General features: G+C 48.1%; 1 protein-coding gene across 1 annotated transcript in view; it reads right to left on the reverse strand.

Annotated features, from left to right (window-relative positions):
- LOC115310331 (disintegrin and metalloproteinase domain-containing protein 17-like) overlaps positions 1 to 26,891 on the reverse strand; it is a 260,003-nt gene that overhangs the window by 172,873 nt on the left and 60,239 nt on the right. The window contains exon 6 of the mRNA XM_040210410.1: positions 14,399 to 14,529. Coding sequence (XP_040066344.1) covers positions 14,399 to 14,529 — 131 coding nt within the window. The remainder of the gene's footprint in view (positions 1 to 14,398; positions 14,530 to 26,891) is intronic.

Here is a 26,891-nt window from a genome sequence, read left to right on the forward strand (position 1 = left end):
GCACGCGTCACTTAGTAGTAGGGAAGTGATGTGCGGAAGCCCAAGACTGATTTCACCATCCAATTTGGTTACGACACCGTTGCCGATAAGCATTGATGAAAATTCAGTCTTTGTGCTCGCGGGGGAACCTCGCTGGACCTCTGGGCGCGCAGAGCACGAGACGGCATGACCGTCGTGTGTGCTGCCGCAGGCGTCTTCAGAAATGCAGTTATGGTTGTGTAACGCACACGTGGGACGCTTAGTAAAATCCATCTATTGTGATACTGATCTAATCTCTAATCTTCTGAACGATCTCCTATACCGAGGGGGCGTGAATAAAAATAGAACGATGAGAAAGTTTATTCAGCGATAGGTGAGCGTTCTTCCTGATTATTAAAATACTGCATTTACGCTGATGGTTTGAACAGGGGAATACTGCTGCTCATATTTTGATCCCAACGTTCGTAATAAAGCATTAATTTCCTGCCGCCAAGCTTTATCATTTCGCCTTTAAATGTGATTGGCTTCCACTGACATTTATACCCTTGTTACACGGGCACACTTAACTGCGGTTACGATAAGCCACAGCTAGCGCACAATACTTGCCGACAACATTCTGCGGCTATGCAGTCAAAGCTATGGGCGAACGTGCGCTCGAGCATCTTGAGCACCCATCAAAGCAGTGCACGCGCGCTCTTCACTTCTTTTGGAATAGCTGTCCGAGAGTATAGTGCGGTATCTGTGGTGCCGCGCAACAGCAGTTAAGCTGAGTTAACCGCGGTTAAATGTGCCCGTGTAACAGGGGTATTATTTGCTTTGGGCATGGGTTTGCGTCAAAGTTTTTATTTGCATCAATAATTCTCGCGCACCTCCGATGTCAGAATTCTCGAAATTCCCAACAGCCTTCCGATGACCTTTCTATGAAGGGGTTCATTACTTTCCATTGTTCTCCACCGATGAGCATCTGGGCAACGCATCTATGGGTTTGCTGGTGGTACATACATTCAATATTAAGGGCGAGAATGTCGTCTTGGTTACAAGCTGGTGGGTATTCCGTGTCACCCAAGTACCGCCATAGATTGATCTTGCCATGAGCGCTAGTTCTGGATGACCATGACCCGTCACCTTTGCTTAGCGTCATTACTCCATTCCACATGAATGTGCGCAAGTTCCAATAACTCTGCCATTTTTTACTCCAGTGTATTCCATCTCATACTACTTTGACGATATGTGTGTATTTAATAACATCTATATAGATAACGTTAAATTGCTGCCATCAAAGTAGGCTTTCGGGATATTCGTCCTAAAAACCTGGGTAATTGGTTAGCCACTTTAAAAAATTTATTGACGGCCTAGAAGTTTAAGTATGTGCCTTAAATGTGGAGGCAATGTATTTGCGTAGTCTGTGGTTTAACGTTCGTGTCCATAGCATCTAGGTAGGTAGCCCGTGTCAGGTTGTTTTCGGTGAGCCAACTTTATATAAAAGGAAACCTCTAAATAACCTGTTGGAAGGCTTTTATGTGGTGGCCTTCTTAGAGGGCAAAATCAATTTACGTGACCGCAATAAAAAATATAAAAAAACTGACTTTTTGGGGAAGTGTTAGTTGCCATCGGCGTAATTTCGTGAACTGCCTGCTTCCTTCTTGTGAACCTTCGTTGAAATCAGCAACACCACTTCTAGTGTCTTATAATTTGACAAAAATTCACATTTTTGCAGAAATTGCTTTTTTATGTTATATAAGCGTCATCATAAACTAAGCACACGACGATGCAATTAGCAATAATTACCCAATTTTGGAATGACAATTCACTACTAATTTTTATCGGCCTCATAAACTTCCCCCTCCTCCCTCACCACGCATTTGAGGGGAACGTGTGTAGTCATAAACCAACACAATAAAGCCTGGCATAAGTATATTCGATCGGTTATAAATTTTCTATCCGCTTTAATCATACCTCAGTGTCATGTTTAGTGTTCCGACCTTTCCTGGATAGTAAACAATTCAGTATAACAGATCGAAGCAACATCACTTAAGAAGTCGCAGGCAGGGCATACAGAGATGTACTTGAAGAATTTGAGACACATAGCAATGTGCGAAGTAGGGCGAGTCGGTACATGATAATCATATATAAAAAAACATGAAAGACACAAGGCGAACAAATTCTATTTCCGTGTTTCTTCTTTTTTTTTTCTTGTATTGTATTTTGTTCTAAGAAATTGAGGGTCTCCAGTCGGCGTTCTGTTTGTGAGTCTTCTACGTCCACTCGTTTACTTTTTTTTTGCGTTGGCATGCTCATTTTTATTACATTCTGAAGAGTAGACTCACGCAATGTCAAACTGTTTTGAGTGGACGCAAAAAAGTTCGCGGCGAGAAGTCGGTCTTGTGCAAAAATGGACTACTCCATAAAATACCTTTAGCTTGCGGTTTTAAGGAAGTCGGGCAAACTTCATGGTGTATCAATGACGGGTTAATAGAACATAAAAGAAACATGAGGAATAAGGCTGCAAATTTGGATTTGGCTGAACATGAGGAAAAATGCGATAATTTTAGTGCACAATAATCAGGAACAGAAATACTAGACCAAGATGTTGATAACAAGAAAATAGTTGTAAGAGGAACAATCCGGAAAAAAAATGAAAGCCGTTTACAAATCCCTGTAACGTCGAATTAGAGCGCAGCTCCTGAGGAGGAGGGAAGGGCACTGGGGGGTGGGTTAAGTGACGTTGGGGGTCACGTGACCTTGTGGGGGTCACGTGACCATGGGTGTCACGTGACGATGCCGATGACGTCATCAGTGACGTTACTGATGACGTCAGTGATGATGACGATAACGATACGGATGCCGGTGACGTCATTAGTGACGTCACTGATGACGTCATCAGTGATGAAGAGGATGCCAATGCGGATGCCGGTGACGTCATCGGTGACGTCACTAATGACGTCATCAGTGATGATGGCGATGACGATGCGGATGCCGGTGACGTCATCAGTGACGTCACAGATGACGTCATTAGTGGGGATGGCGTCAACGGTGGTCACGTGACCTCGGGGGGAGGGGGTCACGTGACCTTGGGAGGGGGGTCACGTGACCTGGGTAACCATCGTGACCCTCGTGAGGGTAACTCTCGTGACCCTCGTGAGGGTAACTTTCGTGACCCTCGTGAGGGTAACTCTCATTACCCTCGTGAGGGTAACTCTCGTAACTCTCGTGAGCCTCGTAAGGGTAACCCTTTTGAAGGCAACTAACCCTCGTAACCCTCGTGAAGGTTACGAGGGTTCGTAACCCTCGTAGCCCTCGTGATCCTCATGAGGGTAACCCGCATGAGAGTAACCCTCGTAACCCTCACGAGGGTTACGAGGGTTATTCGCGGTTACGCCGACGCCGACGGGGGGAGGGGGTCACGTGACTTCGGGGGGTGTCACGTGACTTCGGGGGGGGGGGGGGGGTCACGTGACCTCGGGGAGGGGGAGCCACGTGTCCTCGAGAGAGGGGGGTCACGTGACCTCGGGGGGGTCACGTGACTTGGGGAGCCACGTGACCTTGGGGAGGGGTTACGCGGCCTTGGGGGTCACGTGACCTTGGGGTGACCTTGGGGGTCACGTGATCTTGGAGTGACCTTGGTTACGCCGACGGCGACGGCAACGCCGCTCAGGCCGGAAACGGGCGCCTAAGAGCTGCGCTCTAAGAGAATAGTAAACTCTGTTTGTCAGGCCTCTATGCAACTTTGTAGTATTTCAAAGAAAGTTTTGCAGCGCTTGTTTCGCATTGTTTTGATTGCACAATTTCTGCAAGTGCTTTGTTCATACCCTACATGGTCTTTCCTGTGTACTAGAAGTCGGAGTTAAGAGGTTCGGTCAAACAAGCAACTTATTCCTCCCCTATTATTCCCTTTTTGTGTGGTTGGTCGATTTCTTTTATTCTTTGTCCTAGAAAAAACTGTTTTGTTCGATCAAGACTCGATTGAAATTACCAGTGCGTAGATGACGCGCCAAGGATGCAAACGTTGGCTATATGTCATGGTGACTTCTTTTTGTGCTCTATTTTGAGATAGCCGTCCAGAAGCTTTACGTCTAAACCAAACAAATATATCATTGTGTGCGTGTATGTCCGCGGCACTAGTGTCTCTTTTAAAACTCCATAATTTCGCTCTGGAGGACCTGTAAGGGAAGCTCCAACAGATTTTATAGCTGTCTAATTCATGGGCATCATCTGAATGCTGGTGACTTCCTCAATCCGAAATGACATATTGTTCACCTAGATTTCGACTAGTTTGCTAAAAAAAATTAACTTTGAGTTGAATATTGAATCCGAAATTCATTTCCCATATATATTGCTCACTTCGCCCCACCATCCCAACTTACGTCACCAACGGGAAGCATTGCGCACGGCTGCCGATCAGATACGCTCGCCTTCACCGTGATCGCGACTAACAGTCAGCAAACAAGGTCGCACGTTCTATATTATTTTATAATTATCCTTATATGCCCAAAGAGTAATATTGGCCTAAATGTATTCCTGTGAGAAGAAAGAGAGGCACCTGGGATTTTGAGGAAATCGTTTGTGTTCCGCTCGACCAACGGCTTGCTAGTTTTGAAAACAAATCGCTATTTAAATTCATTCTTGTATTGTTACAAAATTTGGGGATTTGCAGCCTCTTCGGTTAAGTTGCTCGTCATACGTCTGTTACCTCTCGCAACGTTCCGCTATACGCCCACCAGTTTGGGCTAGCGAGACTCCGCTCGACGGCGATCATTTCTGCGAAGCTTCTGCGTCATTTCGCCGTTGGTAAACATCTGAAACCGTGTTCTGTCATCCAGCAACAAAAACGCTGCAACACGGCAGCAGCACCATCACATCGTCTGTGCTACAGAACGGACTGTGGTGCTACACTTCGTTGGGATTTCTGGCCTCCTTGGCTGAACTGCTTATGAAACATCTGTTACATCTCGCAGGATTCCGCTTTACGCCCACCAGTCTCCACCAGCGAGGTTGCACTCAACGGCGATCATTTCTGCAACGCTTCCGCGTCATTCCACCATTGCTAAAGGACGGATATCGGACCCTGTCATCCTGCGACACAAAAAATATTCCTCACAACGGCCACACCATCGCCTCTTCTGTGCTACAAATCGGAGGGTCGCGCTGCACTTTATTGGGATTTGCGGCCTTCTTGGCTAAAATTCTTATCCAAAGTCTGTTATATCTCGCCGCATTCGGCTCTACGACCACCAGTTTCGACCAGGGAGATTGCGCTGAACGGCGATCATTTCTGCGACGCTTCCGCGTCATTGCACCGTTGCTGAAGATGGGACATTAGCCCTTTCATCCTGCAACAGAAGATCTAGCCCACGTCGGTCGCACCATCGCATTTAATCTACCACGAAACGGACGGTTGTGCTGCAGTTCGTTGGGTTTGGCGGCCTTGTTTGCTGAGGTGCCTATCAAACGTATGTTCCATCTCGCAGCATTCCGCTCTACGCCCACACTCTAAGAAAAAAACGCGTGTAGTCTGGTGTATCAGCAGCACATGCACCCCTCTTTTGAAAGATGCACCCTCCGTTGCCCAGCCAGTGTATTTGTGCACCGACAATGAGCATCCTCCTCTCCCTTAAAAACCTTTAGGTGCATCAGTGCACCGCCAAGCTAGCCACGGGCCCCGACCAGCGTGGGCTTGGATGCCCTCTTGGAGGTCACTTTTGGGTTGGGCAGTTTCTTAGGAAGTATGGAACTGTTTTGTTCACTCGGTATTGACAGTAGAGTAGACGCTATGCTTGGTTTAGGCCAATCGAGTCTCCGGGTAGGATCACGTGACTACAGTCTCCAAGCTAGAGATAAGGCAGAGCACGGCACCTGCCTGAAGGCATCCACGGCACTATTACTTTGGGTCGAACTTTCAAGAGGATATAGGGGACAAATCCTCTTGCTGAGTTCATTGTTGGGATAACCGTGAAGATATGCCTTCGCGAGGGCAGCCACTTTTGGCCTTGAAGGAGGTGCTATTTTTCCACTCCACTCTTTTTCTTTCTCTCCCTAAGCTGAAAGCGTGGAAGAGGCTACGCAGTCGTCCGACCAATGAACCGGAGGCTTTTTTTATCCCTTGAGACCGATGTCTGGGCGCGGATAATGGAAGGAGCGTGATCATGTGGCAAAGGTTCCACGGGTGACGTAGTAGCTCTTTCCGATCCGGGAATGTCTGATTCCCGGCCTAGTTTCTTGTGTGCTGTGCTGGGACAAGCGGGGCTGCCAGAGATTTCGTCCGTGACAACGTATTTGAATGTACCAAGGCTTCCAGTGTTTGAAAAGTCCAACGTACATCGGCAACAAGCGATTTCTTCAAAAAAGCCCAAGGAATTCATGTGATGCGTTTAGTGTTCGGTTTGTCAAATTACTTCTTCTGCCACATCGCGTTGAATCTTCACAGACCCCTTTCTTTCCGTGTTTGTGTTTGTGTGGTTCTGCAGTGCCCGTGTCAACATCTATCTCGGATTACAGGTTTCAAGTCCGGTATTTTCGTCGTAAGTGCGCTGCAACCTACTCCTTTGCAGCAATTGACCGTTCCGTTCCAGATTACGTCTAAAATTAGGCAGTGTCTATTTCCTGGCAGCCGGGAGAATAATTTCCCCGAAATTCTATTGGCAGTCGCCTGCCATTAGCTGTCTACAATCATGTGATAACTGCAGGTGACTTTCTTATTCTCCCGGCGTTTTTGTGAACACGCGTTTTATGGACACCTTTTCGTTGATACACGTTTTCTAGACACGTTTCGTCGACACTAATGTTTCACCGTCACTCGTTATGCGAAATACACGCTGTAGGGACATTTTGTCGTGCGTGTGTCTCTGAGGCGCGTGCTCACCGACCCAGCCCACCCGTTCACGTAGCTTCGTGCGACAGTATGCGGCGGCTCATTAAAAAAATGTTTGCCCTACCTGTGATACCCGTATATATCACCTCGCGCATATAGCCTGGGGCGGCTCATTACAAGAAAAAAGAGAAGAGATGCCTATAGAAGAAAGGTAATCTGAGCTGTCGATGAAACGTCGTTCGATGAATTGATTATATCCCCAATGTGTGACGACTGCCGGCACGATTTCGGGTAAATAATTCTGCCGGCTGCCGAGAGAATAGACACTACCTAAGAATCAGGAATCTCCTCAGTTGCGTAACAGCTTCTGTGTACATCTTCACATATCACAGATTGCTTGCACGTTTGCACTTGTTTACGGAATAGGCTGTCTAATAAACTTATAGGAGATTTGAAAACAATCCTTTGTGTCTGTTTACCTGCCTTTTTTCAACCACCTGGGCGCGTACAATTTTTACAGGTTTTGTTGAGGTGGGTGCACAAACAGGTGTAATGGTACGTCACTGAATGAGGTGTATATATGTTCCATATAAGCGGGGTGGGTGTAGAAAACGGTGTAATAGTAAACCCTGTTGGCGGGTGTATCTCTGTTCCCTATGAGCGGGGTGGGTGTAAAGAACGTTGCAATAGCAAACCCTGTTGGTGGGTGCAGACAAGGGAATACTTGTATACCTTAAATTGGGATGTACCTGCACGCCGAAACCACAGTGAGGGTATAAGAAAGGAGTAGTAACACACCGGGGCGTATCTGTGCACCCCCGAATGCTGAAGGTGTATAAAAGGGTGCACATATGCACCCTTAAAGAGGGTGTATATGTGCACCTCGTTTTGAGGTGTACTTGTACACCTTTATGGGTGTAGTATATGTGGCAGCACTTACACCCCCTGTGGGTGTACCCACTACACCCTCTTTTTCGAGTGCACCAGTTTCGACCAGCGAAGTTGCGCTCAACGGCGATCATTTCTGCGACGCTTCCGTGTCATTCCACCGTTGCTGAAGATGGGACATTACCCCTGTCATCCTGCAACAGAAGATCTGGCCCACGGCGGTCGCACCATCGCATGTTATGTACTATACGAAACGGACGGTCGTGCTGCAGTTCGTTGGGTTTGGCGCCCTTGTTTGCTGAGGTGCCTATCAAACGTGTGTTACAACTCGCAGCATTCCACTCTGCGCTCACCAGTTTCGACCAGCGAGGTTGCGCTCAACGGCGATCATTTCAACAACGCTTCTGCATCATTTCACTGTTGTTGATGATTGAACAGCTGGCCCCGTTATCCTGCAACACAGACTCTGTCCCACGGTGGCGGCATCATCACATCTTTCGTGCTACAAAACGAACTGTCGTGCTGCACTTTGTTGGGATTTGCGGCTTCCTTCGCTGAAGTGCTTATTAAATATATATTACATCTCTCAGCATTCCGCTCTTTGTCCACCAGTTACAACCAGCGAGGCTGCGCTCGTCGGCGATCATTTCTGCGAAGCCTCTGCATCACTTCGCCGTTGCCGAGAATAGGACACCTGGCCCTGCCATCCTGTAACACAGAATCAGCCACACTGCTGCGGCACCATCGCAACTAATGTTACAAGGCAGACGGTCGTGCTGCACTTTTATGAATTTTCGGCCTCCTTGACTTTAGCACTTATCAATATTCTGTTACACGTTGTGAGTATAAACACTGCATCGTTTTTCTAAGTAGTGTTTTCTTAGCCGCAATTATAAAAGTATGTTTTGTTTTAAGTGTTCGGTGTGCCTCCTTACTGCCTATCGCGCTCGAACTGGACGCATTTTTTGAGATCGCACCGCAAATCAAAAACATTTATTGTCGCCTAGTCTTCGTTTTTCTTTACAGAAAATCTGACTGATATTTTTTACGGTGTGCATTTGCATCTTGTTAATTCTTGCGGGTCATCTCTAGACGCACACGAGGCCAAACAAACAGCTACGCAAACTTCAGTTTGCCCTCGACAAACTTGTGCAGAGTACCGAAGACTACCAGAAAGGAAAGTAAGGAAAAGTTAATTGCTATCACACTCGTCATTACGAACCTAAGAAACGGAATGAATCAGCTGGAAACAAAGATAGACGGTCAATCCAGGAGTTAGGACGATATCATCACAATGAAGCAGAATGTCCCATCAATCGATAACAACCTACGGGCGTTATCTGCGACTTAAAAAAGTGAAAGCCGCTTACAACCCCCTGTAACGCCAAATTAGAGAGCAGCTCTTGAGGAGGAGGAGGGAAGGGCGCTGGGGGGGGTTAGACTAACCAGGGGGGGGGGTCACGTGACCTTGGGGGTCACGTGACCTTGGGGGTCACGTGACCCCCAATGCCGATGATGTCATCACTGACGTCACTGATGATGTCATCAGTGACGATGACGATGCGGGTACCGATGGCGTCATTAGTGACGTCACTGATGACTTCACCAGTGATGATGACGATGACGATGCGAATATCGGTGACGTCATCAGTGACGTCGATGACGACGTCATCAGTGATGATGACGATGACGATGCGGATGCCGGTGACGACATCAGTGACATCACTGATGACGTCATCAGTGATGATGACGATGACGATGCGGATGTCGGTAACGTTACCGGCATCCACATCGTCATCGTCATCATCACTGATGACGTCACCGGCATCCACATCGTCATCGTCATCATCAGTGATGACGTCACTGGCATTCACATCGTCATCGTCATCATCACTGATGACGTCACCGGCATCCACATCGTCATCGTCATCATCACTGATGACGTCACCGGCATCCGCATCGTCATCGTCATCATCACTGATGACGTCATCATCACTGATGACGTCACCGGCATGCACATCGTCATCGTCACTGATGACGTCATCATCATTGATGACGTCATCATCACTGATGACGCCACCGGCATCCACATTGTCATCGTCATCATCACTGATGACGTCACCGGCATCCACATCGTCATCGTCATCATCACTGATGACGTCACCGGGGGGTCACGCGACATCGGCGGGGGTCACGTGACCTCGAGGAGGGGGTCACGTGACCTCAGGGGAGTCACGTGACCTCGGGGGGTCACGTGACCTCGGGGGGGTCACGTGCCCCCCCACGAAGTCACGTGACCCCGGTGGGAGGCTCGCGCGGTGCATTATGGGACATTTCCCATGATGCACCGCGCGGTTACGCCGACGGCGACGCCGACGCCGCTCAAGCCGGAAACGGGCCTCTAAGAGCTGCGCTCTAAAATTCTTAGACAGTAGCACAGCAGCTTCGATGTTCTCAATAACCGCCTGCTAATATTATTTTAGAGCGCAGCTCTTAGGGGCCCGTTCCCGGCTTGAGCGGCGTCGCCGTCGGCGTCACCAAGGTCATCCCGAGGTCACCCCAAGGTCACGTGACCCCTCCCCAAGGGTCACGTGACCCCAAGGTCACGTGACACCCAAGGTCACGTGACTCCCCAAGGTCACGTGACCTCGGGTCACGTGATACCCAGGGTCACGTGACCCCCAAGGTCACGTGACACCCAAAGTCACGTGGCTCCCCAAGTCACGTGACCCCCGATGACGTCATCAGTGACGTCACTGATGACGTCACCGGCATCCGCATCGTCAGCGTCAGCATCACTGATGACGTCATCAGTGACGTCACTGATGACGTCACTGGCATCCGCATCGTCATCGTCATCATCACTGATGACGTCACCGGCATCCGCATCGTCATTGTCATCATCACTGACGACGTCATCAGTGACGTCACTGATGACGTCACCGGCATCCGCATCGTCATCGTCATCATCACTGATGATGTCACCGGCATCCGCATTGTCATCGTCATCATCGCTGGTGACGTCATCAGTGACGACACTGATGACGTCACCGGCATCCGCATCGTCATTGTCATCAGTCATCATCACTGATGACGTCATCAGTGACGTCACTGATGACGTCACCGGCATCCGCATCGTCAATGTCGTCATCACTGATGACGTCATCAGTGACGTCACTGAAGACGTCACTGGCATTCGCATCGTCATCGCCATCATCACTGATGACGTCACCGGCATCCGCATCGTCATTGTCATCATCACTGATGACGTCATCAGTGACGTCACTGATGACGTCACCGGCATCCGCATCGTGACCGTCATCATCACTGATGATGTCACCGGCATCCGCGTCGTCATCATCGCTGGTGACGTCATCAGTGACGTCACTGATGACGTCACCGGCATCCGCATCGTCATTGTCATCAGTCATCATCACTGATGACGTCATCAGTGACGTCACTGATGACGTCATCGGTATCCGCATCGTCATCGTTACTGATGACGTCATCGGAATCATCACGTGACCCCCCTAGGTCACGTGACCCCCACCCAAGGTCACTTGACCCCCCCAGTACCCTTCCCTCCTCCTCCTCAAGAGCTGCGCTCTAATTCGGCGTTACAGGGAGTTGTAAACGGCTTTCACTTTTTTTAAATTCATCACACAATAACGCGGGGAAATACGGGATCGATCCGAGCATATTGTTATCGGTTTTGATAAAACGTACTTGAAAGTAGACCCTGGCGAATTTGGTGCCCATCGTATCGGTAGGAAACTGGATGAGTTCAATCGTACGGTTGTTGTGCATTTTTGAGAAGTTAAGAAAAAAAAAAAGAATTACTGACTGGAGCTCTGACTTTTAGAAACGTTCAGTCGCAAAGGGTATAGATTGACGAGCATTTTAGTGTTCCATATTTCTTTGGGGTGGTTTTAATTACTCTGGAATTGTCTCGATTAAGTGTCTGTCTGGTAGTATTTACAGAAATATTTCACACTGTAAGGATTTCATGGATATTTGCGGAGGTTGTTCACCTTATCATGTTGGGTAAATTTTAACCCGTGAAAATTATTTTCTTGACTTCTCTTTTGCATTGATTCCTCACCTAATATCATATGTTCGTGTCGTTGATGCAATAAGTGATAACTGAATTGTCGTGCTAAATGCAAACAGTCCTATTTTTTAATATTTTGCGACAGCAAGCTAATTTTGACAACTCTTGAGCATATTCTCTCCGAGCTCGCGTCAACCATTTAAACGTTTATGCTGGACTTTGAGGGTTCCTAAGATCTCAGATCAGTCAAAAAGAACTGGAGATTCATCAAAGACAAGATTTTAAAAACTCTGAATCTATCTATACCAAAATAAAGATATCAACTAACAATCAAAAGCCTTGGTCTACTCGACAATTGAAAAAAAAAAACTTCTTAGTACTAAAAAACTGCTTTATTCTAAAGAAAGATTGGTGAAAATTACAGACTCTTCAATGCCAGAAGTAAACAGATAACTCGTGAATTTGTTAAATACGACATAAAGCAAGAGAAAGTTCCCGGGAGGTGAATTGGAATGCATTTTGTTTTTCTTTATTGCGGAGTATTATCCTGAGTGTTTGATCCCTGATCTATTAGCGTAGATATGATAGAAGGTATAATTTAGGCATCTAGCCATGTAAGCTTTCCGATCTCAACAATTTCGGTTCTATACAACCGCCATCAAAGTAAATTTACACGCTTCCCTTAAAGACGCCTGTAATTGTTATGGACTTTATATATCTTCACACACCGTAATATTTCTCTGCGATAGAATAAAAGAAAAACTTTTTCACCACCTCCTCTGCGAGGAAACGTTCTACGCTTTCCATTCGACCGACATACATTTGACATGCATAGATATATATGAGCTCAACACCAGTTGCCGAACATTCAGTAATGTCTGGCAAAAACAGCAGTGTATTGCAATACATGTCAGACAAAAAACTATAATTTTGTTTAGAAGATTCAACTGTCGCCTTCAACAGACCGTCAAACAGACCGTCAACAGACCGTCAAAAAACCGTCAGCCGTAAGACAAAATGCCGCAACTCTCTTTTTCGGCTTTCGCTGCATAGGATTATACTTAGGCCACCCTTCTAAAGTTTTAATGAAATAAAATGTCCACTGAATCCAATCAGAAAACGATATGACTGAGCATGTCTACTAGTGCTACACGAATGAGATTTTGAAATTTCATTAGCGCACCGCTTTGAATTTGGGTTTTCGTTGTACCCAACGGCCTTTATTATGTGGTTATCAGCATTGAAAAAATTACACCTGCCAAAGGGTACTCATTTCGCAGCATGCAGCTGTAAATTATTCCGTGGACTGGCGATAATGCTTCATGTGACATCGTTTTTCTCGGTGCATGGCTTGCGCTAAAGCACGGTGACGTGGTTTTCACCCGCAGCCTCCTCAAAGCGCCTTGCCGTCCCCGCACCTCGCCCCCCCCCCCCCCCCCCCCCCGCCCTCTCAGAAAAAAAGAAGTAAAACCAAGACTATAATTTTCGCGAAGGGGGGGGGGGGGGGGCATTCTTCATGCCATCTGGTGGGGAGCATAGATTGCTGCCTGTTGCAGAAACATTCTACCTCGGGTCTCCGGAAGCAAAATCTCGGCCGCTGGCGCCCGAGAAGGGCGGGGAGCGGCTTCCCGACCCCTGAACGTCACCGGCGTCTGCCCTCCCGCCGGTTACGTACAGGGATAGGCAAAAGTAGTGATATATTAGACTTGTCAGTAGAGAGTCCACTTACCGGACGACTACCACCGAAGTTACTTGCAAATTAAATACCTGCACTAAAATGTTTACTTTTATAAAATATTTAGTCAACCGGGTTAGAAAGGGCTATTGATAGGGTCTGCTGATTTCCAGTCGAATCAAGGGCTATAAAACATCGGCGGAGTTGACTTTAAGGGCTTGGTCAGCGCACCTGGCTTACCAAAGTGAATATTTCAATTTTTTTTTTTTTCGCGACCCGAAGCTTATCGACCTTGCTCGCAAACGCTATGCAAGATACCACACAAAAAAGGAAGGTTAAAGATTGGCGTACTTCTTTTTAGCTTTTTCGGAAGCTTTTTGACGCACATCGATAGACCCATGACGGTCCAATGCCGGACTTCTTGGATCGTGGCTTGTGCACGATGAAATTCTACAGCGCCGGTAGTTTGTGTGATCTACCAGACCATGTCCAGCACTGCCGCGCTTCTGCTCGCACGATTCAGTAGTGGCGTGAGACGGGAGACTAGATGCAAGTGGACGTGGCGACAGGAAGATATTGGGCTTGCAAACTTGTTCAAACGAGCAGCCAGGAAAATTCAGTAGTAATGGGCAGTTCACCGCCCTAGAGCGGGTCGTGACCTCTAATTTAATTGCATAACGCAACATGCATATTGCGGAGAAAATAAGCGCCTGTTTTGCTGAAACTTTTTGTGCTATAAAATAAGTGTCTCATTTAAGTAATTTTAGACACTTTAATTTAAATGTCCTTTTAAAACGACGGTAGGTACAATATGTCTCCGATAACAGGTATTCCTTGTAATCAAAAAGACTTCCCCTCCGCCATTTCCCCCGCCAAAAAAAAAAGCAGAAACAAAAAAAAGAAAACTAAAATTGGGGCACAAACCACGTCTGATCAACAGCTACATTTAAAAATTAATATGTTAAAGCCAATATATACTGGATAAAAAAAAACTTACCAGTGCAATCGTGAGTGCCAAATAAGTTACTAAATCTTCCCTTCGGCGAAACACTTTGTAATGGTGCTCATCCACCATCATGTGAACTTCCACCAAAAATGGATCAGGTACGTGCTTCATTGATGCGGAACCTGAAATCAAAATGTTGTTGTGTATGCACAAGAATAAAATTCACCAGCTATATGTGTCTACATATGGAAGAATCAAGCCACCAATGTTGAGGTTAATCGTCATCGTGAAAACGTTATACATTGATTATTTAATGCGTTCTATGAGAGGTAATAAATTCATATCTAAAGAAAAAACTGAACGCATCTGTTTATGGAGAGTTTTCGTTCACGTTCATTTCAATAAAATAATCAGATCTCAATTGTCAACTTAAAGAACTATTATTTATGATGACGCTGCTTATCGCATCTAAACTTAAACATGTTTTTTATATAGTATTGGAAGGTGGTGCCAAAGATCGTTGGAGAGACGTTGCATTTGTAATTATTTCTTGAAACGACTGCTTCTGGAAGCCATTTTTGTCACGATTGGCGGAGATAGCGAACGAGGGGATCGAGGCACCCGCCGAGAAAAGAGACGACGCGCAGCTTGCTCATCGTGAAGGATAGCTGACCGTGAGCGGCTGCGCTCGTCGGTGTTTCGACGGATGGATGAATGCTAACGGCTGTATTCTTGATATGGGGAGGTAGCTTGCGCCACCCAGCCTAGAAGGCAAGAACCAAAAGTATGCTTTCTTTCCGTCACCAATTTGCTTGCCCTCTGAAATTTTGAAACTATCACCAGGCGGCGTGGGATATCACCAAGACGACCTTCGAGGGATCGGGCAAAGAAAAACTAAACCCCCCCCCTCCCCCCGTCTCTTCCCCCGGCGAGGGAGTCGCAAATGTTCCTCTGGTCAAACCTAGTCGGCGTTACCCCAGCACTTGGCCCACTGAGAGACAGAGTGGAGACTTGAGGCCGGAGCCACACGGGAGGGAGTCCCAATTTTCCTCTGTTCCGCCTTTCCCCAGTTGAGCCAGCTAGTTGTACGTCATTCAATTCTTCCTAGGTAATTTCCACCCGTCTTACAATTTCCTCTCTGTTATGAAATTTCACTTACAATTTATTGTTTCATTCTCGTCCGCAAACCCTAGCGCTCCGGCCGAATCCGTCGACGCCTCCGGGAGTGCGGGAGCAAGCTTTATGCACCTCAACATTACATGTTCTATCGTCCCGTTTTCCCCTTGGCATACGGCACACCACGCATTGATTTCCTCATACTTTGTCTTAAGTATTCCAGTCATCAATACTCCCGTTCTAGCCTCGAATAACAACAAGCTTCCCTGTGAATTAGCGTACCAATGTTCCTTCCTTAGTTTCTGTTTTCGTCTCCTGTACATAATTAAAGCTGATATTTCCTGTTTTATATCCTCCCACGTTTTTCTGTCAGCTTGTTTACTTCCTTTTTCACAGAGGTAGTATGTTTCGCACCCGTACTTGCCTGTTGCTTTTTGAATTTTAGTTTTCGGGTTAGATTTGTCTATTTAGTGTTCAAGCTTTTCATGTCCAGATGCTTATATACGTTTCTCGCCCATAGTGTGTCATCAATTGTGTCCAGTGTTTGTTAAAAGTTCAACTTAACTGATCGCGTCTCTACCCTCGCAAAATACACAGTTCATGTGTCTCCGCACTGTTTTATTTCCAGTATTTCCATGCACCCCCAGTGCCAGTCTAACTCGACTGGACCGGAGATTTCATGGTTAATAGCACAATGCAAAAAAAAAAAAAAAAAACACCGCGGTAGCATGACTTCTTTCGATATTCCCCTAACAACTTCATATCTAATGTAATTCTATACTGTCCTCTGCTTCATTATTGCTGCATTCCTTTTTTCTTTTATTTAACATATTGTCTTCCTGTTCTAAGATTTGTTTTCTCTCATTCAGCCATACTCCTAGTAGTTTATACTTCTAAACGAGCTCCATCAAAACTTCTTGAATTTTCAGCGGGTTTCTTTTCATTGTTATAAACCATTACTGCCGACTGTCGCTACTAAAATTCAAGCCCAGGGAGTCTCCTTCCTCTCCACAGATCTTAATCAGCTCCCATAACCTATCCCGGCTACCTGCTAACAGTAGAATGCCGCCTGCGTAAAAGATTTCTGGAATAACTTGGCATAGTTTTCCCCCTCTCCGATATCTGACGCATCAAAACACAAATTACGTTCTTTTAATTTCTTTTTAATTCCACTCAGGTATATCGTAAAAATTAGAGGGGATAGGAACAACCCGGCCTGAGACCTATTTTATTTCTGTCGGTTCTGTAATTTCTGCTTCCCATGTTATTACAACCTTATTATTTTTGTATACTTCTTGTAAACGCCTAATCATGTGCGCATCTTAGTCATAATATCCCAGTTGTACCCAGAGTTTTTCCTGACTCACAATGTCGTACGCCACTTTAATATCTAAAAATGCTATACGTAATGTTGTTGTTTTTTCGCTTCGGTGTTACCTATATACGTTGAGTGATGATCAAAAAGTTATCATCTGATCTTCTATCTCTTTAGAAACCTTTTTCAAGCTCACCTAAAATGTTTTTGGCCCATTTTTTTATTCTTTTTACTACCTGCATCGCTACTTATGAGTCCGAAGTCATTGCTATTGGGCGGCATGATGTTATGCTATCATTATTTTCCTTTGCCTTTGTATAAGAACCCCTTACTGCTTAGTCTCCAAAGATTGGGTACCTATCCCCATTATTATTTGATCAGTTGACTGTCTTAACTTCAATTCGCTTTTGTTCCTAGTACCGTGACTACTTTCATTCTTATGCCATCTGAACCTGTCGACGTTCGAGCAGCTACTTTAATTTCTGCTCTGTCCCATTCCCTCGTGGTCGTCTGAGTTGTCTCGCTAATGTTCTCGTGTTGTGCAGTGTTGCTGTTTGTGATCTGTCCAATCTCGTCCGGTTCCAGTTCTGCGAATTTTGCCTCGCAGAGACAGCGCGCCATCGCATGTTAGGCCGCGGACCCAAGTCCCCCCTCCCCCCCCCCCCCCCCCCCTCCGGGCCAGTTTGTTTTTCGCAAGCACAACAAAATAACTGAATGCAAAATGCACACGGGCCGACTAAAATTTTGCAGCTCGTTCAGCCTCTGCCAAAGTACCGAACACGTCAACAGCCACTGTTATCCAGGCAAGCAACGGTTCGGCGACCTACGCGGTTGAGTATTCCGTCTGGGCGCAGGTGTTAACAGGTCGGATGTGGCGACGCCGGACACTGCCTAAACTGAGAGTTGGCACCGAACTTGCTGCCAGGCCAACTGCCGCCGCAGAAGCGGCGACGCTTGCCACCTCCGAAATTGGCGGCGCTCTGCTGGCCCCGACTGGTGTTGCCATTTCTCCTTTTACGGCGTGGTCCTCAGAAGTCACGGACGAGGGTGCAAGCCAGGTTTTGAGGCGAGGCCTATAATGGTCGGCGTTTGGGTGCTACGTGTTCCGGTCGGGCATGCGGGCGAGCAGCGACGAAGCGCTTACAGGAGGGACCATGAAAATTGGCCCATGCAATTTAAGACAAAATGTAATAATGAAATCTCGTTCACGGACAAATTATGGAGGTCAGAAGCTACATTTTCAGATACGAGATGTTTTAAACCGACTATAGCTATATTAGACTATCTAAAAAGTGCCAGGTGACCCCTTAGTTATAAGAAAAGTGTGAAAGAAATTTTATTTACGGAAGGATAGAACAACAAAAAATGTCCTAAACTTCTTGCATGATAAATGCATGTGACAGCACAAAGAGTAATGTTTTGTAAAGATCCGTTGAAGCAAATTGTAATATTATACATGACTAGCCCACCTCTGTTCGCACACCACTGGTTGTTTCTTTTTTTTATTTGTTTTTTATTGTAAAGCAGTGAAAGCATGTCATACTTGTCGCGTTTTGCTACCGCTGTTGCCAAAAAGTGTGGCGTGACCTCGTCAGGCGCTTTGAGGTGCCTTTAGCCATGTCCCCTGAGACTCTCTGTAAGTTTGTCTGAAATAAACTCATACAAACAAACAAACATTTCTAGTGGACAAGGGTGGAACAGGACGGAAGTTCTTAGCGAAGACCAACGCTCGCGACTCAGGCAGAGGCCCGGTACGACACCCTCGGTCACCAGTCAGCTTCTGCTCCAGCTGCTATTGGAGCCATGTTAATCGAACGTCTGAATGCAAGACGTCAAAGGATTTTTTGACCATCCGTCCCAGCAGAAGCTCACAGGTGGCATGGCTAGTGACGTCGTGGGGCGTGGTCCGGTACTTGAACAGTATCCGGTTCACCTGCGCACGGAAGTTCCCGGGTTGGCTCTTCTTGAGCCTCTTCTTGATGGTCGACACCACCCACTCGGCTGCACCATTTGAAGCATAGCATTACGGCGGAACCTTCATTCGGTTGATTTCGTTCTTCGTCATCTAGCCCAGATACTCCGCGCTGGCAAAAGCGGGACCATGGTCGGGCGCAATGCCGTCCGTCAACCCCTGGGCCACGAAGACCTAGCGCAGCGACGCAAAGGTCGCGCTTGCTGATGGAGTGGCGGAAGGTAGGACCTCCACTCACTTCGAAAAGGAGTCCATCACCCCCAGAAAATATTGACCCTGGAAAACGCCCCTAAAATCTACATGCAGGCGTACCTGGGCATCTGTCGGAAGGGCCGGGGGTGATCTTAACATGACGTGAGGCTAGCTGGTGCTCCTGGCAGCCCTGCAGCATGCGACCGATGTGCTGGTACAGGCCAACAAACGTGACACGGGGCCAACATCTTACTCTTTTAACGCCAGGGTGACCCGTGTGCAGCAAATTCAGGACCATTCGATCGGAGGTCATGTGAGATAACCACCCTGGAACCCTACAGAAGGCAGCCCTGGTGCAGGCTAAGCTTGGTGACCTTGCGGGTGTAACTTGCTGTCGCAGTTACTACCATAAAACGGCACCTTGACCACCTCAGACAGGACAAGCTCCCGGCTGGTCGCGTGCGACACCGTAGCCCCTTGAAAGTACGCCCGGGTAGGCCTGCTGCAGCACGACGACCTCAGCTGGCTCTGGAACAGCAGCAAGCACCTCCGGCAGGGGAAGGCTGCTGAGGGCATCAGCAGGTCCCGGGTCGTTTTCAGTGCGGTACACCACCTGGTAACGTGAGGCTTGCACAGGAACTGCCATGTCAGTCCGCAGCAGCCCAGTTTCTGGCCCCACATGTACTGGTGGAAGCGCTCAACCCCGAACACCAGGGAAAGGCCTTCTTTGACCGGCTGGCTATAGCTTTGCTCTGCAGCAAAAAGCCGACGGGACGAAAACGTTACAGGACGTTCCTGGCCACCCTGGACCCGGTGCGACAGGACAGCTCCTACACCGTGCGGCTACGCATCTACAGTAAGGACGACAGGCTTGGCAGGTTTGAAGTGCACCAGCAGTGGAGCCTTGATAATTAGCACCTTGGTGCGCTTGAAGGCCAAATCTTGCTCCTTCCAGTTCCACTGCTGACCATCCCGAAGCAGAAGATAGAGCGGCTGTAGATGCGCCGACTGGTTCTGCAGGAGCCTACTGTATAAGTTGATGAGGCCGATGTAGCTCTAAAGTTCCTTTTTCTTGTGGGGCTTCGCAACCATGAGCACGGCATCAACTTTTGAGGGGAAGAGGGAGGGAGGCAGTTCAAGGCCGGCCTGAGAGATGACGTGTCCCAGGCCAGGTGCTCAACCCTGGGGGCCAGGAAAACGCACTTTTCCAGCTCGCGCTTGAGAGCGGCGTCCTGCAATCGTGCCAGGATTTTGTGCGTGTTCTGTAGGTGGTTCCCGTCGTCAAAGCCGGCAACCAGTGTATCGTCCAAGTACACCGCCACGTTCCTCATCTCCCTACAGAGGTGGTTTATCTCCCTCTGAAAGATGGCTGGGGCTGAGGTTACGCGGAACGGAAGGCGCGTGTACTGGTAGAGTACGAAAGTTGTTGATATGGCGACATACTTCCGAGCGGTATTCTGGCGTAACAGCTGCTGGTACGAATCTCTGTGGTCGATCTTCGTAAAGGTCTGTCCATCGGACAGAGCCAACCAGAGATCTTTATTTGGAGGCAGCGGTTGCTTTTCGACGGCAAAATGGGTTTGATAATGACCTGAAAATCTTCGCAGATGCTGACACCTTCGTGTCACTTGGGGACTAGAACGATGAGCGCAGCCCACTCGAACGTCTTGACGGGCACCAGGATGCCCTCTGGCTGCAAGCTCGGCAGATCTTGGGTAACCTCGTCCTTCAAGGTGAACAGCAGCGCACTGTTCACCTTCAAGGTGAACAGTGCGCTGTGCCGCTTCTCTCGGTTACGTACGCCGATCTGTTGGCGATCCACACCGCCAGTGTCACAATCGCCCGAAATCGCGGACAAGGGGGTCAGTGCACCCGCCGAGAGAAGATACGACCCGTAGCCCTGGGATGGACAACAATGACTGATCGCGAGCGGCTGTCCTCACCGTCATTTATCTACGCAGTGAACGAAGTTGCCCGCCGAGCCTGGCGGGCCGAAGATGTTTAGGCCGGGGGGCGCCACATGCTCGTCACAATTTTACGATAGGAATGTGTTATCACTTCGGTAGCGTCACCGAAGCATGACGATACTGTTATCTACTGTTTTTTTGTTTTATTAACTGTTTTGCCATTGGCCCGTGGCAGAGCTATATATACTTCCACACGTGTCCGGAATAAAGCGTTCTTACCATGGTAGCCGGCCTGCCTGTTTGGTCTTCGCGGTTCTGTCCTACCGCGAGATGACCAAGTGACAAGAGTGGCGACGAGGCGACGAACTCCGACGGGCAGGAAGCAAGGGCTGCTCAAGATCGGAGACGGGGGCAATGGCAACGCCGACCAGCTTTCAAGTTCCTGGCTTCGACGACAGCAGAGATAAGTAGGACTCAGACCAAGAGAGCGCTGTTAGTTTCGGCACTCGGCACGCATACGATAGAAGTTTAAGTTGTAGCTGTGCCCCGCGAAAGGTGAACGAGTTATCGTATGAAGAAGCAGTGGAATTCCTAGAGCAGCACTACGCGCCCAAGCGCAATGAAATAGCCGAGAGCTATAAATTTTTCAACTGCGTGCAACAACAAACGGAGAGCGTACGAGAGTTGGTTGTACAGATCCGCAAACTTGCTGAAAACTGCAACTTTGGCATGAGCCTTGACCGAATGCTACGGGTTAGAATTGTTTGCGGTGTGAGAAGTAGAGACGTCCAGCGAAGGTTGCTGTCACGGCGGGACCTTACGTAGGATGAGGCGGAAGAACTAGAAGCCGCAGCCGAGGCAGCCGATTCTGAAGTAGAACAAATGCAAAGGCCAGAAACGAAGGAAGGAGGCATACACAAAATGCTGAAACAGCCGTCAAGAAATGTATACGGGCGAGAGAAGCACCTTTCGGTAGCTGCATGTGGTCGGTGTGGAAGTTCATTACACACCGGGGAAAACTGCAGACACAAAACGAAAACGTGTTTTCGCTGTGGAAAGCAAGGGCACCTAGCCAGAAAGTGTCGAGCTGCGGGGTATCGGAAGCGTAGCGGGAAACCTGATAAGAAACAGATGTCATCGTTGTTGGCGGACGCTTCAGCAGAAGATGATGACTTGTGTATTTTGTCGGTGTATGCCATCAAGTCGCAAGCTGCAACGATCTGTTTGGTTCAACCCGTCAAGGAGAAGCTTTGCTGCGGAGGCATTGACGTCAGCATGGAAATAGACACTGGCTCTCCTGTCTGCGTCATTCCTCGGAACGTGTATCTTCAGTGCCGAAACCAATGGCCTAGCCTTTCAAAAAGCGAACTGAGACTTAATTGTTATCTCGGAAAATTGCCCATCTTAGGAGAGCTGCAGCTGGACGTTGCTTTTCAGGGCCGCACGGTTCCTGCACACTTGGTGGTGTTGGATTGCCTCGGACCCAGCCTTTGTGGCCGGGACGTAATCAAGAAGTTGAACTTGCTTGGCGCAGAAGTGGCCTCTGTTTCTGCTCACCGTGACCACCAGGAATTGGAATCCCCGCTGAGCGACTTCCAGGACCAGTTCGAGCCCGGTCTAGGAGTCATAGAGGGGCCCCCCGTGCATCTCTACCTGAAGGAAGGAGCCCGCCCGAAATTTATGAAGGCAAGACCCGTTCCTTACGCTCTAAGGGATAAGGTTTGTGAGGAGATAGACCGCCTTATTCAAACGGGAGTGTTGTCTCCGATAACACATTCAGAATGGGTGGCGCCGATCGTTCTTGTGCGGAAAAGTGATGGATCCGTTAGAATTTGCGGAGATTTTAAGTTGACTGTGAATGCTGCCTGTGTTACTGAACAGTACTCTCTGCCCAGCATAGCAGACATTTTTGCGTCGATGCGTGGTGGAGCCGTGTACACTACGTTAAAACTGCGAGACGCATATAACCAGATACCGCTGGACGAGGATTCCAAAAAACTGACTGTGATTAATACACATTACTGTCTCTTCCGTTACAATCGGTTGCCGTTTGGGGTTGCATCGGCTCCAGCCTTTTTTTAGAGAAAAATGAAAACCATGCTGGCCGGCCTGCCAGGAGTGCAGGTGTACTTGGATGACGTGTTGGTGGCTGAGCAGCCAGGAACTGAAAATCTGAGGGCTGTGCTGCAACGATTTCAAGACATGGGCGTGCGGCTGCGGCAGTCGAAATGTACTTCCAGGAAAAGTGAAATTTGCTACTTGCGCCACAGAGTGGACCAGGAAGGGCTCACCCTATCGAGAAGAATCTGGACATCATGCCGCAGGCCCCAAGCCCTAGGAGCGTAAGCAAGCTCCGTGCCTTTATTGGATTGTTCACGTATTATCATCGGTTTTTGCCAAATATGTCTACCTTGGTGGCACCGCTTTACGAGCCCTTAGAAAAAAATGAAGTATGGCAATGGGGACCGAGACAACGAGACGCCGTTGAAAGGGCCAAGACACTATTGCTAAAGTCTCCGTTGTTGACGTTCTTCGATTCCGCTAAACCACTCCGTCTGGAATGCGATGCCTCACCAACACGAGTGGGAGCTGTGCTGTCGCACCGATTGGGGTGTATAGACCGACCAATCTCATTCCGTTCCCGAAGCCTGACCTCAGCGGAAAAAAATTATTCTCAATTGGAGAAAGAGGCACCAGCCTTGGTTTTTGCCGTGACTCAGTTCAGGGATTACGTGCTAGGCCGACAGTTCGTCCTCGCTACCGACCACCAACCCCTGGTGGGTCTGCTGAGAGAGGACCGGCCGATTCCTCTGCTGGCATCGGGAAGAACTCAAAGGTGGGCACTTCTACTCAGTGACTTCCAGTACAAGATCGAATTTCGTCCCGGAAAACTCAACGCGGACGCCCTCAGCCGGTTGCCCCTTTCACAGACCGAGAAGAGCCGAGAGGAGGAGCTACCAGAGTACGTGTTCGCGATACAGTGGATGGATGAAGCGTTTCTGCCGGCACGGCATCTAAGAGAGCTCAGTGCCAAAGACAAAACACTTACTGCAGTAAAAAGCTTTGTAATGCGTGGCTGGCCGAAAAATTTAACCAAAGAACAGCATGAGCTGCATCCTTATTTTTGCAGAAGGCAGGAGTTGACTGTCGTCCAGGACCTGCTGTACTGGGGACAGCGAGTCGTCATTCCAGGGGCAGTCCAGAAAGAGATGTTCAAGCTACTCCACGAGGCTCACTAGGGGGCGACGGCCATGAAAAGGGTATCCCGGACATTGTTTTAGTGGCCCGGATTGGACGGTGAGGTAGAACGACTGGCACGCCTTTGTCACAAGTGTACACAGGCTGCTCCTATGCCACCAGCAAGCACCCCTGTTAACTGGCCAGAAACGGGAGAAAATTGGTCGCGGTAGCACATTGATTTTGCCGGGCCAATTGAAGACAAAATGCTACTGGTGGTAGTAGATTCACATACTAAGTGGATTGAAGTATGCGTAATGAGCTGTGCCGCCACTGAAGCCACCATAAGGAAGCTCAGAGAGATGTTCAGCCGATTCGGCTTACCACGTGCGATTGTGTCCGACAACGGGACTCAGTTTACTAGTCAGCAGTTTGGCGAGTTCCTGGAAAGTAATCACGTGGAGCATTTACGAACCGCCCCGTATCACCCACAATCTAATGGATTGGCAGAGCGGGCGGTCAGGACGGTGGAAGAGCACCTAGCAAAGTTGTCAACCGGGGATTTGGAAACGGAAGTGGCGAAAGTATTGCTGTCTTACCGTCGCACTCCACTGTCGGACGGAAAATCACCGGCCGAACTCTTACTCGGTTTCCAAGTACGCTCGCGCGTCGACACTGCTGTGCCGTCAAGACGAGTGTGCTCGCCTGACTTGCAGGTCCCAAGAATTCGCCCTCAGGCTGCCGTGTGGTACCGGAACTTCGGGCAAGGTGAAAAATGGTTGCCCGGGGTGGTGGAGAGCCAGCACGGAGCTCGCATAACTGTGGTCGCGACTCCTGGAGGCGACGTCCGCCGTCATCTAGATCAACTACGGCTACGGGAGGTCAAGGCGGAAATCAGCGAGGCCCCCGCCGCCAGCGGTTCAGCGGTACCTGCACCCTCTCCCAGGAGCCCTGCTGACTAGTTGGCGTAGCCGCGCTACCTACAGCCTCGGCCAGGAGCCCTGCGAACGAGTTGTACAGTGACGCAATGACCTCAAGCGAGTCAGAAGACAGCTTTGTGCCGTTCGAGCTGCGACGATCCACCCGGACTCGGAAACCCATTGAACGCCTTCAATTATAAGATGCGGAGAATTGGTATCACTTCGGCAGCGTCACCGAAGCGTGACGATACTGTTATCTACTGTTTGTTTGTTTTATTATCTGTTTTGCCGTTGGCCCGTGGCAGCGCTATATATACTTCCACGCGTGTCCGGAATAAAGCGTTCTTACCGCGGTAGCCGGCCTGCCTGTTTGGTCTTCGCGGTTCTGTCCTACCGCGAGATGACCAAGTGACAACAGAATGAAAGTTTCAGGATCTCCTATTTTATTTATAAAATCATACCTGTAACTACAAGGTAAAACTTTGTTATTTATCTACATAGTTAATATGTACTCCTAATGATTTTGGCAACATCAATAACGCGACATAACAACACATATAGTCGCATCATTCCTTGCATCTGTAAATGTATTTCAGTTTTATTTCGACTGTTAACTTCATTCTTCTTCATTTAGTTGGATTTCCGTTTGTGCTGAGGAAGTTGGCTAGATGGAGCCCCATCATACGGGTTATGAACTCATCAGCTAGTCGAGCACGAGTATTGTGCTCCTTCATTTTATTTCGTGGGAATAAAGATAATGGCTGATTAATTAAACAATTGATTCATTAAATAAGTGATTAATTGATTTCTTGACTGAGTCGTTGCTAAAAATATTTCTTGGGACTCTGTGAAACCAACAGAGATCACTTAGAGCGAGGCCAGGGGAGTAGGGAAAATATGAAATCGATTTATAACAGTTTTTGTAAAGAAACCTTTAAGGCAATGGCGCACGATAAGCCGAAGCATTGTCGTGGTGCATGCTCAGAACTGCGGCTTTTACCGTTGGGGTTTTCTCCGAGGCGGAACTACATTTTTTTCCACAGCCTTTTCTTCCGAATGCAGCCATCACTGCCATGCCCTTCGGGATAGATTGGGTGAGGATAACGCCTCTATCCTCCTCGAATATGGTCACTGGAGAACTCGCGATAGCGCGAAACATTGGTGGCGGGGAGCCGCAGTGCCCCGATTATTTGATCTGACACTTGGTTTTGGAATTATAAGTGAGCATACACCTTTATTTGTCATTTACACTATTGACGAAATTTATCCAATATTCACATCGTCATCACGAAACAAAATCGTCTGAACGCACGCACTTGACGAAAACAAATAATTACTCGCTGCTTGCAGCATGTAAACGTTGACATTTTTGTATTTAAACGTTGGTGTGATTACGACTTTCTTTATACTTACAACCAATCTACAGCGAAGCCCTGCAGCACGCAACTCCGACAAGAGGCCGCTGCGAAGCGGTGCTAAAACTTGGCCCTTTGTTCAGGCAGAGCATATTGCGCTTTGAATACACTGGTATTTATTGATGTCGCTCGCCTATTTGGTTGCAAATTTAGTCACCAGATGTTTGTTAACTGAACACGAGCTATTTAGATTGTTTAAAGTTCTTAGCGTGGCACATGCATTGTCGAATTTAAACATTTAAACTGTTTTACTTCTTTGTGCTTACCCCCTTGCGAAACGCGCTACGGAACGTTGACGCGAATTGAATTCCACAAATTCCCAGTCCCAGTAGTCAATTCATAGCAAGTGCGTGTCCACTTCAGCCAATGCCCAATTAGGTCCCTTCTTGAGTGCCCCGAAAGAGAGCACAAAACATAAGGTACGACGGATTTACTGTCTTTCAGTTGGACATCTCTGAGGAAAGCAGCTCTTCTTTTCTCGTCCCGTAACCGACCATCTTCGAGCTCACCGTCCAAGCTCTGCCAACTGC

This window comes from Ixodes scapularis, unplaced genomic scaffold (genome assembly GCF_016920785.2).
Source record: "Ixodes scapularis isolate PalLabHiFi unplaced genomic scaffold, ASM1692078v2 PGA_scaffold4__175_contigs__length_147842914, whole genome shotgun sequence".
In the NCBI taxonomy this organism is placed as follows: domain Eukaryota; kingdom Metazoa; phylum Arthropoda; class Arachnida; order Ixodida; family Ixodidae; genus Ixodes; species Ixodes scapularis.